This window comes from Microcaecilia unicolor, chromosome 3, assembly GCF_901765095.1.
Source record: "Microcaecilia unicolor chromosome 3, aMicUni1.1, whole genome shotgun sequence".
Taxonomy (NCBI): Eukaryota; Metazoa; Chordata; class Amphibia; order Gymnophiona; family Siphonopidae; genus Microcaecilia; species Microcaecilia unicolor.
This window is the reverse complement of record NC_044033.1, coordinates 21,059,696-21,077,671: the sequence shown is the minus strand read 5'-3', so window position 1 is coordinate 21,077,671 and position 17,976 is coordinate 21,059,696. Positions and strand designations below refer to the sequence as shown.

At 42.8% G+C, this 17,976-nt stretch overlaps 1 protein-coding gene across 1 annotated transcript in view; it reads right to left on the bottom strand.

Annotated features, from left to right (window-relative positions):
* Positions 1 to 17,976, bottom strand: part of UBR2 (ubiquitin protein ligase E3 component n-recognin 2) — a 282,054-nt gene that overhangs the window by 14,224 nt on the left and 249,854 nt on the right. Inside the window, 5 exon segments of the mRNA XM_030195781.1 lie at positions 2,125 to 2,230; positions 7,891 to 8,021; positions 8,229 to 8,319; positions 13,598 to 13,733; positions 14,809 to 14,876. Of these exon segments, the coding sequence (XP_030051641.1) occupies positions 2,125 to 2,230; positions 7,891 to 8,021; positions 8,229 to 8,319; positions 13,598 to 13,733; positions 14,809 to 14,876 (532 nt within the window).

The following is a 17,976-nucleotide window of genomic DNA, read 5'->3' as shown; positions in this document are numbered from 1 at the left end:
AAAGCTTCTTCCCCATCAAGTTAACAACTGGCGAAGAGGGAAGGACGAGTAGGTAAGAAAGCTTTGGCAAGGACAGTTCTCTGCCATTTCTGAAATCCTACTTTGTCTAGTTTCAGAAAATACAGCCTATTGCAGGTGCTGTTATTCCTTTTTTTAAAACAATGAAGGTAGTGGACAGTTCTAAACAGTCCAGCACTGAAATTCAGGATGGTGGTGCAGAAAGACCACAAAGTCCATCAAGTCAGCCCTCACTTCTTCCTGCTGCAATACCAAAGACCTACTCCATTTCTGGATTTAACTCTGCTTGCCTGCAATGAAAATTATCTGCATTTGTGCCACTCTCTATCATATTTTTTTTAAATTACATTCCCTATCAACTTGTACCAGAAACAGTAGGAACTATAATAAAGTCTGTATAATGCAAACAAAATCAAATTAAAAAAATAGCCATTATCTCGTTTACTTATAAAAGTCCACAATTTTACATAAGAATAGCCATACTGCTTCAGCTAAAAATGCTAACTCACCTTCATAAAAGACCCCCTGAGATTCCTGGAGACCAAATGACAAAGGTATCAACTGACTCTGAAGGGAGAGACACAGGATCTAAGGGATAGGCTTGTGCATTCCCTTTCCTCTTAACCACTGCAGGAGGACATTCACGAAGGAAATGCTAGCTGTTCAGAAGCACTCCTAACACTTGTCCACCAGCTTACTCCATATCTCAAAAACCCTCTCTCATATTCTGATATGCTTTTTGTCTTTACCACAATCTGCACTGAACCTGTTTATGGAAGTAGTGGGCTATACAAATTGTAATAATGTAATTTTCAGTCACATCACCTGGCTGGACAATAATACCCAACTGATCAGGAACCAAGTTATCTTGCTGAGGTCTCTTTACTGCAGAAAACATCCATTTGTGTAACAGAAGAAAATGATACATTAGTGTTGTCTTTCCCTAGTGAGCCAAGCAAAACATAATGATCACCGCTGGACTGGAGCTGCAGCAGTAGAGAGTCATCTTAAGATTAAGTTAGCTCCCAAATCAGCTCCTTTAACTCACCTTATCCTATATAATAATTTCCAACTCCAATGTTCTGAAGCTGACTCCCGTGGCACTGAAGGGTTCGTAGGGTCCTTGTGCCTGTAACCATCTGTCTCACTGTCCCGCCCTCGCGTCATAATGTTATGACATCGAGGGCTGAACACTGAGAGGGAAGGGGACGCAGCATAGTTGCCAGGCAAAGCAACGTCACAAACATGAGGGTGTCGCCATCCCTCCCTTCCTCCCTTCCAGTTCCAGGCCCTCTCCTTCTGATGTTTAACAGTCATCTTCACTTACCAAGTCAGAGTTACGATGGCAGCAGCGGTAAAACGTGTGCAGCCTCGGCCCTTTTCTCTCTCTCAGCTGTGGTCCCGCCCTTGTGGAAACAGGAAATGAAGGCGGGACCACAGCTGAGAGAGAGAGAAGGGTCGAGCCTGCACGCCTTTTACCGCTGCTGGCGGCCGCTGTAACCCCAACAAGGTAAGTCAAGATGACCTTTAAACTTCGTAGGGAGAAGGCCTGGAACTGGAAGGGAGGGAGGAAGGGAGGGCCGAAGACCCTGGAACTGGGAGGGAGGAGGGACAACTGGGAGGAGGGAGCCTAAAACTCGGAGAGAGGGACTCTGAAACTCGGAGGGAGGGAGGGGATGACCCTGGAACTCGGAGGGAACTCAGAGGGAGGGAAGGGGGCAACCCTGGAACTGGGAGGGAAGGGGGGGGGGCGCCCCTGGCACACACTCTCAATCTCACACACACACTCTCTCTCACACAGACACACTCGCACCCAGTCTCACTCTCTCTCTGTCACACTCGCACATTCACTCTCTCTGTCTCACACAGTCACTCTCACACACACTGTTTCAAACATACACACTCCGAGGAAAACCTTGCTAGCGCTCGTTTCATTTCTTTCAGAAATGGGCCTTTTTTACTAGTATTTTTAGAACTTTTACTTTATCTCTGTTTGAAAGAGATAGGTTAAGTAATGGAATGGAATGTCAATACCATATATAAAGCATTACATGTTTCAATATTATATTTGTACATATTGCTTTTAAAAACACGCACCACCTTTACCTTTCAATTAAAGCAGCCATTTTGCTATTTTCTTGAAAAAGGAATGCAAGATTCGTTGGTAGACAAAGGTAGCTACATAAATGTTCAAACTGGTTGGGCCCATTTACTGAAAATACAGAAAAAATAGAAGGAAATTATAAGAGTCTTATGTTCGGTTAGCAGAATACTACAGCACAAAAAGCCACCAACATCTATGTGATTGAAACAGGAGTTAAAAATGTAATACTTTTTATTTATCATGTTCAATCATTAATCGATTGAAACAGGCCAAAATACAAATAAAAATGTTGGGCTAGCCAATTATTTCAGCACCAAGTAGTTTGCAGTGCTCTGCAGAAGACCTAAGTTTGATTCCCAGCCCAAATACATTTGTTCCTCCGGCTGAGAAGACAGTAGAGGCAGTATTCACAGTCATTCCATGGCATGGAGGAAATCCTAGCCAATGCTCTATTGTGACACCTATTGGTCATAACTAGGATGCACGTTTAACAGCTCATAGTGACACTACCGGCATAGACAGTTTCTGATTAGGCCTGAAGCCCAAAGGAACAGAAGGAAAACTGCTGGACCAAAGAGACAACAAACAAAAGGCAAATCAAAATTTGACACAGGCAAGCTAGAATTAGCTAATGCACTATCTTTCTAGCCTGGTCTAAATCATATATGCAGACGATGTCACGATATACATCCCGTTCAAACAAGACATAACCGAAATCACAAATGAAATCACACACAGCCTCCAAACAATGAACTCATGGATGGACACATTCCAACTAAAGCTAAACGCAGAAAAAACACAATGTCTCATCCCGTCCTTACAATACAACACAAACAAACCCAAAACCATAAACACCCCAGACTATACCCTTCCGGTCTCAGACAGCCTGAAAATTCTGGGAGTCATAATTGACCGAAATCTCACACTCAAAGACCATGCGAAAAATACAGCAAAGAAAATGTTCTACTCAATGTGGAAACTTAAAAGGATCAAACCTTTCTTCCCAAGGGAAGTATTCCGTAGCCTGGTACAATCGATGGTGCTAAGCCATCTAGACTACTGCAATGCCATTTATGCCGGCTGCAAAGAACAAATCATTAAGAAGCTTCAAACTGCTCAAAACACAGCAGCCAGACTCATATTTGGGAAAACGAAATACGAAAGCGCCAAACCCCTAAGAGGAAAACTACACTGGCTCCCACTAAAAGAACGAATTGCGTTCAAAGTTTGCACACTGGTCCACAAAATCATTTACGGAGAAGCCCCAACCTATATGTCAGACCTTATAGACTTGCCTATTAGGAACGCAAAAAGATCATCATGCACATTCCTCAATCTCCACTATCCTAACTGTAAAGGGTAAAATATAAATCCACATATGCGACCAGTTTCTCAAACATCTGCACACAGCTATGGAACACATTACCAAAGGCCATGAAAACAACGCAAGACCTAACCATCTTCCGAAGTCTACTGAAAACAGATCTTTTCAAGAAGGCATACCATAAACATCCATCCTAAATACTAAATGATTACACTATACACGATCTACATAAAACCGAAATCTTATCACATGAGAAGCACTACCATAATGGATTCTTCTCTACCATGTATGTATGTACATGATACATATATATACCATGATCTGCTCCATATATGTTATGTTCCATGTATGTTACCATGTATGTATGCACCTTAACGCAATACAATTTGTAATTCTATTACCGGGAAATGGCAACCACCATTACGGCAAATGTAAGCCACATTGAGCCTGCAAATAGGCGGGAAAATGTGGGATACAAATGCTACAAAATAAATAAAATTTCAATTCCCTACCCTCGCTCTCTCACTTACCTCCAGCCCCTGACTACTATTATGATTGGTATGTACTAGAAAGGCAGTGGCAGGTTTCTTTGCTACTCTGGGAAATCCTACCAGACGCAGTACAGAATTTTACTTTTTTAAAATACTTAGCATATTGTGAACTGCTTTGTTGTATACTCTCAAAACAAGATGTAGCTTATTTGAAAATAAAATAAATTCCAAACATTCCAGAAGGTTCAGTAATGCATGAAACCATCATTTTCCCTATTGTATACCTTTCAAATCCTTTTCTAAACTTCTAGCAGAATTTTGTAACTGCCACTGGCTTCTTCCCCCAGACCACCACATTCCTCCTGCTGCACACTTCTACCTTCTCCGCTCACCAACCATTTTGGATTTCCCTGGTCATTACAAAAATCTAGGACCTATGGAGGTAATTTTATAAGGTAGTTGCCGAGTTAATGCATTTTAAGACAGGTATGTAAGGTCTATTTTATAAAGGCAGGTCTTTATAAAATACTGGCATTAAATGGCACGCACAGATATCTACATCAGCCCTAGAGCTGGTGTTAAGTGTCTACACCAAGCTTTGTCAGTGTGACATGCAAATTACTGTTCTTTTGGTCTAGATCAAGGGAGGAGTAATCTTTTTATACGGAAGACCAAATGAACGTCAGCACTATTCCTAGGGGGCCACACACAAAATTTCCTTGCCTTCCTCCCTACAAAATTCTCTCCTTACACATAAAATCTCCCCCATATGAAATTCTTTCATATACATATGGTCTCCTTTTCTCATCTTCCCTATCTCCCTTCCCCACACCCATGGTCTGGAAAAATTCTCTCTCTCCTTCCCTCACAATGGTCTCCTGCATCTCTCTCCTTCCTACCCCTCTCCATCCAGCTGCCTCACAATCCATGTGCTGTGGTTCCCCTCTCTCCATGTGCCGCAGTTCCCCTCTCTCATTACCCTACTATCTACGTGCCGCCGCTCACCCCTCAATTCCTTGCCCCACTATTCATGTGCTGCAGTTCCCCTCTCTTCCTTGTCCCACTATCCACGTGCCGCAGTTCCCTTCTCTCTTCCTTGCCCTACTATCCATGTGCCGAAGTTCACTCTCTCTTCCTTATCCATGTGCTGCCGTTCCCCTCTCTCTTCCTTGCCCCACTATCCACATGCCGCAGTTCCCCTCACTATCTTCCCTCCTCCCCCAATGCCAACATTATCCCTTGTCTCTCTTTCCCTTCACTCACTGCAAGCAGATCTCTCCTCTGGTACTGTGAGACTGAAGAAAATACCTGACTCAAATCATTCAGTACCAGTAATTAACTTTGCATTTGAGCCTTGGTACCACATGCGCGAAGATCCTGCTGGCCCCGCTTCCTCTGACACATTCCATACGTATCAGAGGGGTCAGGACCAGCAGAGCCTTCATGCATGTGGTACCAAAGCCCCTTTCCCTTTCTGCGCAGAAGTTCTGGTACTAAGCAAGCTGGGCTAGGTATTGTTCTTCAGTCCCACGGCACCAGAAGGGAAAGGGTAGATATGCTTGCGGGTCACATAAAATTCATTGTTGGGCCACCTGCGGGCCATAGGCTGCTCTAGATAGTATTTTATAAAACATAATTTATATGCGTATGAGGCTAAAACTGTGCATAAATGACTATCACCAGCAATATGGGTTATGTACTCTACTGCTTAAAATTATGTGTCCATCTTATAAAATCACTCAGGATCCCCAGGAGCTTAGCGGAGATTGGATGGCATAGGCAGGGCTGGTGGTTGGGAGGCGGGGTTAGTGCTGGGCAGACTTATACGGTCTGTGCCCTGAAAATGACAGATACAAATCAAGGGGCTGGTGGTTGGGAGGCGGGGCTAGTGCTGGGCAGACTTATATGGTCTGTGCCCTGAAAAAGACAGATACAAATCAAGGGGCTGGTGGTTGGGAGGCGGGGCTAGTGCTGGGCAGACTTATACGGTCTGTGCCCTGAAAAAGACAGATACAAATCAAGGGGCTGGTGGTTGGGAGGCGGGGCTAGTGCTGGGCAGACTTATACGGTCTGTGCCCTGAAAATGACAGATACAAATCAAGGGGCTGGTGGTTGGGAGGCGGGGCTAGTGCTGGGCAGACTTATACGGTCTGTGCCCTGAAAAAGACAGATACAAATCAAGGGGCTGGTGGTTGGGAGGCGGGGCTAGTGCTGGGCAGACTTATACGGTCTGTGCCCTGAAAAAGACAGATACAAATCAAGGGGCTGGTGGTTGGGAGGCGGGGCTAGTGCTGGGCAGACTTATACGGTCTGTGCCCTGAAAAAGACAGATACAAATCAAGGGGCTGGTGGTTGGGAGGCGGGGCTAGTGCTGGGCAGACTTATACGGTCTGTGCCCTGAAAATGACAGATACAAATCAAGGGGCTGGTGGTTGGGAGGCGGGGCTAGTGCTGGGCAGACTTATACTGTCTGTGCCCTGAAAAAGACAGATACAAATCAAGGGGCTGGTGGTTGGGAGGCGGGGCTAGTGCTGGGCAGACTTATACGGTCTGTGCCCTGAAAAAGACAGATACAAATCAAGGGGCTGGTGGTTGGGAGGCGGGGCTAGTGCTGGGCAGACTTATACGGTCTGTGCCCTGAAAAAGACAGATACAAATCAAGGGGCTGGTGGTTGGGAGGTGGGGCTAGTGCTGGGCAGACTTATACGGTCTGTGCCCTGAAAAAGTCAGATACAAATCAAGGTAAGGTATACACAAAAAGTAGCACATATGAGTTATCTTGTTGGGCAGACTGGATGGACCGTGCAGGTCTTTGTCTGCCGTCATCTACTATGCTACTATGTTACTATGACTACTCATGCTACTTAGACTTCCCAATAGTTTTATGGGTGGGGTGGGTAATTTAAGGGGTGCTGGAGGAGTTCCCAAGGAGGATAGTTTTGGGGTGTGTGGGCAATTCAGGGATGGGAAAGTGCAGAACAGGGAGAGATAAAATGAAAGGAAACTTTTCTTAACTGTCGTGTCTCATTTTAACTTAGTGTTCATATTGGAGAAGTTAGAACTGCTTTTCCCATAGAAATAGATCGGGCCATATTTTGGGAGAGGGAGCTTTTTAGTTTTGAAAACCCAATCTGATCGGGACCATTTTCAAATCTGATGTATCTTTTCACCAGTTTTTGCTCCAAAACAAGTTTCATCTCATTCTGTTAAACTTTTGGAGAGTTATTTTGTCTGCAGATGGACAGATATTCTTGACCCCTTCTATGTAACTCTTTCCAACTTTCACTGGGTTGGAAAGAATAAAAACTGCAGGACCGCAGCTCTTCTGCATGTTGAGAGATTGCTGTATTACTACGTTTCTGAAAACAAGTATCAAGTACATTGGAATACATTTCTATGAGATGATATAAATTAAAACTTTACTGTATATTGACTTTCTTAGATTGTTATAACAAATCATGCCTAAGCACTTATTTCGCTCCTTCAGAAAAACATTAAGCCTTCTAGGGAAAAAAAGAAGGAACCATAAGAATCTAAGAATCACTGATCATAGAAGAACCATAATAGTATTTCATCAATTCACAGTAACTTTTCTTCTCTGATGCCACATCCTGTCTCCATGTGGGCAAGGACGTAGTAGCAGAGGGGAAGGCGCCAAGGCAGCAAAGGTCACTACTGCTGCAGGCAAACTTAGAAGGAAGCACAAGGTAGTCAGAGGGGGATGGTTGGAAAGAGAGGGTAACGAGACAAAACTGGAGGGGCCTGTGCTTCCCCAGGCCCTCACCATGGCTATGCTCCTGTATCAGATTGTTGTGTACTGGGCTTCCTTTGTGAACCCAGCTTCCAGTCACCACAGAAATCACCACAACACACCTTACAGTACCTGCTACACGAGCTGTCATATGAAGCTGTGACACATTTTAGCAAGGCCCATTTTGAAAAGAGAATTTTACCTTGAAGTTCTTGGGGGGCTGGGACACCATTTAAATAATGGTAAAACAAGGAACAGCACCTTAAGAAGGGCAGAATTCCAGCTTTTATACTCTTGCACAGATGCCAGCCAGAAGACACTTCTTTTAAGGCACTGAAAATAAATGGAGAATGTGATAAAAATAATTTTATAATCTAAAATTTTGAATAAACGTTTGTTTTTTTTGTATGCAAAGTTTTCAGGCTGCCTATAAAAAATAAAAGTTAATACAACATATTACAACCAAAATAGCATTTTAGACTCTCGATTGATTTAACAGGAAAGATTTTGTTATTTTAAGCAGTGGTATTTGTATCTTACCTTCCTGTGCACTGATATAAATGTTTATAAATAGAAAGCACTGCTAGCTCTTCTTCTTCATTGGTATTTTCCTGATCCATGCCATTCTCTTCTAAAATGGTGAAAAAATAAAAAATTCATTAAATTGTCTCTTTTATCGCTCACTTCATGCATATACAGTTAAAATGTAAAAACATAAAATTTAATCAAAGCTAAATGAAAACATATTTCTATTTTTTCTTAATGTGTTTGAAGGTAAAATCACTTTAAATTATATATTTTATCACTTATCTGTCAAATATTGCAGGACACGAACGCTGCCACCACCAACATGCGGCACATTTTGCAAATGCTGCCTCAGGGTGTGGTCCGACAAAGCTTAATAAATGATGGTGGCAAGTGCTGCATTAATGCCTGGTTCTTGGAAAAATGAAGTGTTTCAAAAGAAAAGAAAAAATGTCACATATCGATGATTGGAGAAGAAGTTAGTGAATTATTGGACTATATACCTTTGTGATGTAACATAGTAGATGACGGCAGAAAAAGACCTGCACGGTCCATCCAGTCTGCCCAACAAGATAACTCATATGTGCTAATTTTTGTGTATACCCTACTTTGATTTGTACCTGTGCTCTTCAGGGCACAGACCGTATAAGTCTGCCCAGCACTATCCCCGCCTCCCAACCACCGGCTCTGGTACAGACCGTATAAGTCTGCCCAGCACTATCCCCGCCTCCCACCACCGGCTCTGGCACAGACCGTATAAGTCTGCCCAGCACTATCCCCGCCTCCCACCACCGGCTCTGGCACAGACCGTATAAGTCTGCCCAGCACTATCCCCGCCTCCCAATCACCAGCCCCGCCTCCCACCACCGGCTCTGGCACAGACCGTGTAAGTCTGCCAAGCACTATCCTCACCTCCCAACCACCAGCCCTACCTCCCAACCACCGGCTCTGGCACAGACCATATAAGTCTGCCCAGCACTATCCTCACCTCCCAACCACCGGCTCTGGCACAGACCGTATAAGTCTGCCCAGCACTATCCCCGCCTCCCACCACCGGCTCTGGCACAGACCGTATAAGTCTGCCCAGCACTATCCCCGCCTCCCAATCACCAGCCCCACCTCCCACCACCGGCTCTGGCACAGACCGTATAAGTCTGCCAAGCACTATCCCCGCCTCACAACCACCAGCCCCGCCTCCCGATCTTGACTAAGCTCCTGAGGATCCATTCCTTCTGCACAGGATTCCTTTATGCTTATCCCACGCGTGTTTGAATTCCGTTACCGTTTTCATTTCCACCACCGCCCGCGGGAGAGCATTCCAAGCATCCACTACTCTCTCCGTGAAAAAATACTTCCTAACATTTTTCTTGAGTCTGCCCCCCTTCAATCTCATTTCATGTACAGATTGTGGTATCCCAAGTAAAGGGGCACAGGGAAGAGGGGTGAGGCTGTTTAAGGATATAGTCCTCCACAGTGGTGAATTCAGTCCTCCACAGAGGTGGAAGAATTCAAGGATGGTACTGTTCATTTCACAAATGATTGAGCAAATTATTATTATAACACTGTATTTGGCTAAAACTCACTGGATGCCTGTAAAAGCTAGAATTTAATTAAAAGTTTTAATATTTGTTTTTAAAATTAATAGCATCATTTTGTGAGTTTTTATGTTCCAGGGCAGAATCTGAGATTGGGATCTGAAATCCAGTTAGTTTTGTCAGTGCTACTATTGATGTTTTTTGAATAAACATTTTGAGAATCTGTAAAGCACTCCTGTGAGGCTTGCAACTTTTGGAACTTGTGCTACATGGAACTGTGATTGAAAGAATTTGAGATATTTATTTATTGGGATTTATTAACTGCCTTTATGAAGAGATTCACCCAACGCAGTGTATCTCAGGTACAGTTTAACATGAAACTTACAATTTTGTTAACAGAATAACAATAATAAAATAATCAAGACCATAAATACAATAAATGAGGTAAACCTGAAAACAGTAAATTGAAATCTAATAATAGAACTACCATGAAACAATATAAAAACTATACACATTTAACAGCACTGAAAGTCAAATACCGGAGATATAATACAATGTTACATATAATAACATAGTAAATGACGGCAGATAAAGACGTGTTCAGTCCATCCAGTCTGCCCAAGATAAACTCATTTTATATGGTATGTGATACTTTAAATGTATACCCAAGTGTGATTTTTCCTTGCCTTTCTCGGCACAGGCTGTAAAAGTCTGCCCAGCACTGTTCTTGAACTTTTCATATCTATTCAGTTATGACCAGGGCGTAGACCGTAGAAGTGTGCCCAGAACTGGTTTTGCTTCCCAATTACTGGCGTTGCCACCCAATGTCCGCTAACATTCCATAGATCCATTCCTTCTAAATAGGATTCCTTTGTGTTTATCTCACGTATGTTTGAATTCCATTACCATTTTCAACTCCATCACCTCCCACGGGAGGGCATTCCACATATCCACCACCCTCTCCATGAAAAAATACTTCCTGACATTACTCCTGAGTCTGCCCCCCTTCAACCTCAATTCATGTCCTCTAGTTCTACTGCCCTCCCGTCTCCGGAAAAGGTTCATTTGCGAATTAATACCTTTCAAATATTTGAACGTCTGTATCATGTCACCTGTTTCTCCTTTCCTCTAAGGTATACATGTTCAGGTCGGCAAGTCTCTCTCTCCTCGTACAGTTTGCAACACAAATCCCATACCATTTTTGTAGCTTTATTTGCACCACTTCCAGTCTTTTTACATCTTTCGCAAGATACAGCCTCCAAAACTGAATTCAATACTCCAAGTGGGACCTCACCAACGACTTGTAGAGAGGGGTATCAACACCTCCTTTCATCTGCTGGTTATACCCCTCTCTATGCAGCCTAGCATCCTTCTGGCCACGACCGTCGCCTTGTCACATTGTTTCTTCACCTTCATATCCTCCGACACCAACACCCCAAGGTCTCTCTCCTGAGTTGAGCTTACTAAACTCTCCCCTCTTATTCGGTATCTCTCTTTTGGGTTTCTGCACTTCTTGGCATTAAATTTTAACTCAATATAGTACTTTTCTCTTCCTGGGGTATCTATTCTTTCTGGTTTCGGCTTACTTTTTGTATTTGGTATAAAGAAACCGTATTTTGTCTTTTTTTTATAACTTGCTGTGAAACTTCTAATGTGTCTAAATATTGATGTTGGTGCTCATTTCTTGCATATTACTCCGTGTGGCTTGTCTTATGGAAATATGCTGCACCTCACATCACTGCACCGTCACCCTCCCTACCTCGTTGTCTGGGTATCTAATCTTCTAATCTTCGTACTTTTAAGGTTTCAACAGTTTTTATTAATGAAGCACAAAAATGGTGTTTACATAATGTAAATATCACAACAGTCAATCAACACACATTAAGTACGGTAATTGTGCGATATTACTCATCTCCATTAATCTTTTAACTTTATCCCCCCCCCCCCCCCTTTTTATGTACTAATAGCTAACATTTATTCAACAGGATCTATTAACAGCAATTTTTCAACAACACTTTCCTCCCCATCTCTTCCCTTCTACCAATTGGCATCATATGTTCAAATGCATTAACCCCCGAAATATAACCACTTTCAGGTGTCAGCTTTACATTCACAATCGAAATCATTGAATTAAAATCAAACAAAAAAAAAATGTGGGAACTTACTCCCCTCCGCGAGAGAGCCAGGGGGCCTGTGTTCTGATGGCCCTCCTACCTCTCCCCGGAAGATGTCTGTAACAGACTGGAAAAGGGCTAATATAACTCCAAATGGACTTCCCCCCCTACTACCCCCCCTCCTAGGTCTACTCTACTGTTCTTTCCCAAATCCTAAAAGGTAGTAGGAAAAGTCTCTATTCCCATTCAGTTTCCATTAGTTGCCGAGGGAAGCTTAGACAATGCTCCAAGTTTATTAATAATATGACTCCTCGCCCTGTGATAATCTTCGTACTTTTAAATATCACATATATTATGATGTTTACTCCCACGTGATAATCAATTTACTTATCTTAGGGCTGGTCTTCTGTGGTGACCAGCCCTAAGTAAATTGATTATCACGTGGGAGTAAACATCATAATATATTATTTTGCAATGTCTTTTGGAGAGGGTGTGGTTAATGACAGTCCTTGAGAGGACCTTAGTGAAGAGGATATCCTATTCTTCAGGTGTTTGGAACCATTTCCTTTAAGGGCCTTGAAGATCAGACAGTTTTAAATTTAGCCTGTATTGTACTGGTAGCCAGTGAAGTTTTTGCAAAAATGGTGTGATGTGGTCACATCGCTTGCAACCTTCTATAAGTCTTGCTGTAGCATTCTGAGATATAATACGTCAGTATAAAACAAATAGGAGGAAATTTTTTTTTCACTCACTGAATAGTTAAGCTCTGGAGGACGTTGTAACAGCGGTTAGCCTATCTGCATTTAAAAAAGGTTTGAACAAGTTCCTGGAGGAAAAGTCCATAGTCTGTTTGTTATGAAGAAAGACTAAGGAGGCTAGGGCTTTTCAGCTTGGAGAAGAGATGGCTGAGGGGAGACATGATAGAGGTATATAAAATAATGAGTGGAGTGGAACAGGTGGATGTGAAGCGTCTGTTCACGCTTTCAAAAAATACTAGGACTAGGGGGCATGCGATGAAACTACAGTGTAGTAAATGTAAAACAAATCGGAGAAACATTTTCTTCATCCAACGCATAATTAAACTCTGGAATTCGTTGCCGGAGAACGTGGTGAAGGCAGTTAGCTTGGCAGAGTTTAAAAAGGGGTTAGACGGTTTCCTAAAGGACAATTCCATAAACCGCTACTAAATGGACTTGGAAAAAATCCACAATTCCAGGAATAACATGTATAGAATGTTTGTACGTCTGGGAAGCTTGCCAGGTGCCCTTGGCCTGGATTGGCTGCTGTCAGGGACAGGATGCTGGGCTCGATGGACCCTTGGTCTTTTCCCAGTGTGGCATTACTTATGTACTTATGTTATTGAGACGGACAAGGATGTTATGAAACAAAGTGCACTCTTTCCCTCCATCCCCTGAGAATCATGTGATATCAATAGGCTACCACTGTCTGTGATGTCTCTTCAGATGGGTCACCTTGCATTTCCTACTATCAGCACTTTAAAATGAGGAATTATACCATGATTTCAGCAGCAGAATTCCTGTGTTCATTCTACACAAAGAAACATGACTTTTCTTGCATCCAGGACGTGACAATTATGGTAAGCCAGTTTCCTTTGCCTTCTAAAGGATATAAAATATATTTTGTTTGACTACATTAACATTACATTCTTGGAGTGACACACTGCTTTTCATATAAAGGGAGAGACAACTAAATTTTGAGAGAGGTACTCCGTTACCTGCTGATGAGGTTAACAAGATTTGTACAACTTGTGCCATGGTGACAAGATGGAAGAGATGAAGATCTCCTGTAGCAAGACTAGTTCCTGAAAAATCCTGGCACTGCATACTGGGGAATGCCAGCTCCAAGCTCACCTAGGCAACATATGAAACAGGAATTTGAATAAAATTATTGAAGTACAGATGTAATAGGAGACTATGACTGAAGGGAATTTAGCATCATAACTGACATTACCTTCACAAACTTAGTCATCATGGCCAAAATTCTATATACGGTGATGAACAATCGGCATTGATAAAACTTCACGTTAAGCGCTATCCTATAAACAACACACAGAGTTTGGGTGCTGTTTACAGAATGACGTTTGGTGCTGGGATCTGTGCCCAATTTTAGGCACAACGATTCACACCAAGTAAGACCTGGTGCAAACCCTCGCGGCTAAATTACGCGTGGATCTCCCTTATTCTATAAAACTATGCATAAATTACAGGATCATCCCCAATCCCCCATGGCCATACCCCCTTTTTGGATCTTAATGGCTAAAAATGCGTGCATAAATTTTAATGCCAATGTGCGCCGATAATTATTAGCGTCCAACTATAAGCGCTAATTAGCTTGTTACGTGCCCACATTTCCACACACAATTTTAAGCACTGTATGGAGAATTAGGCCACATATACCGTATCATGCAAAATACCCTGATGCTTTATAAAAACCATGGTGAAAGAATTTAAAGGCATGAAACAAAGTTGAAAGCCTTAAGGTTTGTTTGGATTGTTATGAAAGAAAGCGAGCATACAAGGTTTGTTTGAAGGAATGTAATTTGTCTCTTCTGCTTGCTAACTTTCTTTAACTCCTCGGCTTTTGGCCTAATCATGATCTACTTCAATCCTATGCCGCCATGCTGCAAAAGAGTACAGTGGACTCTTCTTTCGTAACATAGCTGGCATTACCTCCCATTTTGATTCCCCTTGATGCCCTTAACGTGTGGCATTGCAACATTAAACTGCAGAGGGATAAAGATCCCGATTCATCTGACAGTCTACCACAAATGTACCATTTTACAGTCTAATAAATATTAGGGTTGAACTCGGTTCCTTCCCAGCCCTAGCTGGCCAAGTCTATAAATTATATACCATCATTCTTCAAAGTTAAGGACTGACTATTGTGGTTCCTATCAAATACTAATCTGTTCTAAGAAATACTTACGAGCAAGTGAAACATGTCAATATCAATGATGCTGGGTGAAGTCTCAATTCTTTCATTAGGCACCAATGCTAGATAAATTTTAAATAAAAAAATATGAACTTAGTTACATTTTCTAATGCATATGGTGCTTTAATAAAGTTAGACTACCTGCAGGTTAAGGAAAAAAAATTTAAAAGGTATGTCTGTGGGTTATTTTCATGCAAATTAATCTGCTAATTTTCTAGGAGTACATGCACTTAAACTTATGTGCATACACCCTTTATATGCATAAATTTATCTGATCTGTATGGAGGCACACCCGGGTCTGGAGTTGGGGAAGAGCTTGAAATTATGTACATAAAATATATGAAAATGCAAAAAAGCCTAGCGAATTTGTGTATGCTAAACAGCAGGTGCAAAATATGTGCATTTACTTTCTGTGAGGTAATATAAAGGTTCGATTGGGTGCCCACCTAGGCAATAATAATCATCACACTATATAACTTGATATAAGAGCTAAAGTGGAGTGCAGACCACAAAAAATTCAAAATATTTGATTTCAAACATGAAGACTTTAGCAAAATGGGACAGTACCTGAAGAAAGAACTGACAGGGTGCGTAGACATAGGAGAAATGGAAGGGAAGTGGTACAAGCTGAGAGGACCTATTAGTATGGCAACCAGGGGCGTAGCTACATGGGGCCACGGGGGCCTGGGCTCCCGTAGATTTGCCCCTGGAGCCCCCTGCCGACGACCCTCTCGACCCCCCCCCCTCCCGCCGCCAACCCGCCGTCGCCTACCTTTGCTGGCGAAGGACCCCAACCCCCGCCAGCTGAGGTCCTCTTCTTCCCAATGCCGTGCAGGACGTCAGACTAGAACAAAGCCTTGCACAGGATTGCAAGGCTTCACTCTGTTTCTGTGAGTCTGACGTCCTGCACGGCATTGGGAAGAAGAGGACCTCGGCTGGCAGGGGTTGGGGTCCCCCGCCAGCAAAGGTAGGCGACGGCGGGTTGATGGCGGCGGGAGGGGGGGTTGAGAGGGTCGCTGGTCGTGGGGGGGGGGGGGGTTCGACAATGGCGGGGGCGGTTCAAAGTTGGTGGCGGGGGGTTTCGCAGCGCCGGGGGGGGGGGGGGGCTAAAATGTGCCCCTTCACCTCGGGCTCTGGACCCCCCCTCCCGCCGAAGTCTGGCTAAGCCCCTGGTGGCAACAGATCTTTATATTACAAAAGTAAACAAATGAAAGCGAAAAAGGAAACCTATGTGGTTTTCTAAACAAGTGGCTGAAAAAATAAAGGCAAAAGAGACAACGTTCAAGATGAACACAGACAATATTGTTAGGTAAACCTCAAAGAAGCAAAAAGAGGACTACAGTTAGCAAAAGCACAGGTGGAAGAAAAAAAATGGTCAGAGCTGTTACAATAGGTGACAAGACCTTTTTCAGATATCCTGGAGAAAGGAGGAAGGCTAGAAATGGAATTGGCTGCCGAATGATACTATGGGGAGAGTGATGAAAAAAATGGAGACGTACTGAATACTCTACATTCACACAGAAAAGTCCCCGAGAAGGACCACAGTTGCCTGCTAAAGATATATATAAGAACATAAGAGTAGCCATACTGAGTCAGACCAATGGTCCATCTAGCCCAGTATCCTGTTTCCAACAGTGGCCAAGCCAGGTCACAAGTACCTGGCAGAAACCCAAATTGTGCCAACACTCTATGCTACCAATCCCAGGGCAAGAAGTGGCTTCCCCATATCTGTCTCAATAGAAGACTACGCACCTTTCCTCCAGGAACTTGCCCAAACCTTTTTTTTAAACATAGATACGCTAACCACTGTTACCACATCCTCTTGTAATGAGTTCCAGAGCTTAACTATTCGTTCAGTGAAAATAATATGTCCTCCTATTTGTTTTAAAAGTATTTCCATGTAACTTCCTTGAGTGTCCCCTAGTCTTTGTACATTTGGAACGAGTAAAAAAAATCAATTTACTTCTATTCATTCTACACCACTCAGGATTTTGTAGACCTCGATCATATCTCTCCTCAGTCTCTTTGCCAAGCTGAAGAGCCCTAACTTCTTTAGACTTTTCTCATGTGAAAGGAGTTCTATCCCCTTTATCATCCTGGTTGCTCTTCTTTGAACCTTTTCTAATTCCACTATATCTTTTTTGAGATACGACAACCAGAACTGAATGCAATACTCAAGGTGAGGTCACACCATGGAACGATACAGAGGCATTATAGTATTTTCAGTCTTATTCACTATCCCTTTCCTAATAATTCCTAGCATCCTGTTTGCTTTTTTGGCCACCACCACACATTGAGCAGAAAATTTCAATGTTTTATCTAAGATGACACCTAGCTCTTTTTCTTGGGTGCTGACCCCCCAACGTGGACCCTAGCATCAGGCAATCATGATTCGGATTATTCTTTCCAACCTACATCACCTTGCATGTGTCCACATTAAATTTCATCTGCCATTTGGATGCCCAGTCTTCCTGCAATATTTCATAGTCGGCATGTGTTTTAACAACCTTGAATAGTTTCGGGTCATTTGCAAGTTTAATCAACTCACTTGTTCCGATTTCCATATCATTTATAAGTATGTTAAATAGCAATGGTCCCAGTACTGATCCCTGTGGAACTCCACTGTTCACCTTCCTCCATTGAGAGAAATGACCATTTAACCCTACCCTCTGTTTTCTGTCCAACAACCAATTCCTAATCTACACCAAAACATTGGGATACATCCAAGAATATTGAGGGACCTTACAGAAATCCTGGCGGGACCTCTTAAGGATTTAATAGATTCCTGGAGACAGGAGATGTTCCACAAGACTGGAGATGAGCGGATATGGTCCTGTGCCACAAAAGTAGAGACAGGCCAGTAAGGGTCACTTTGGTGGTTGGAAAACTAATGGAGATGCTGCAAGGAAAGAATAGTGAACTTCCTAGAATCCAATGGGTTGCAGAATCTGAGGCAGCATGGTTTTACGAAAGGAAAATCCTGCCAAACAAATCTGATAGATTTCTCTGACTGGATGACCAGAGAGCTGGATAATTGACATATGCTCGATGTGGTCGATTTGGATTTCAGCAAAGCCTTTGATAGGATTCATCCAAGGAGACTCATAAATATGCTGTGTGGGATGAAGTTAGGACTCAAAGTAGTGAACTGGATTGGCAACT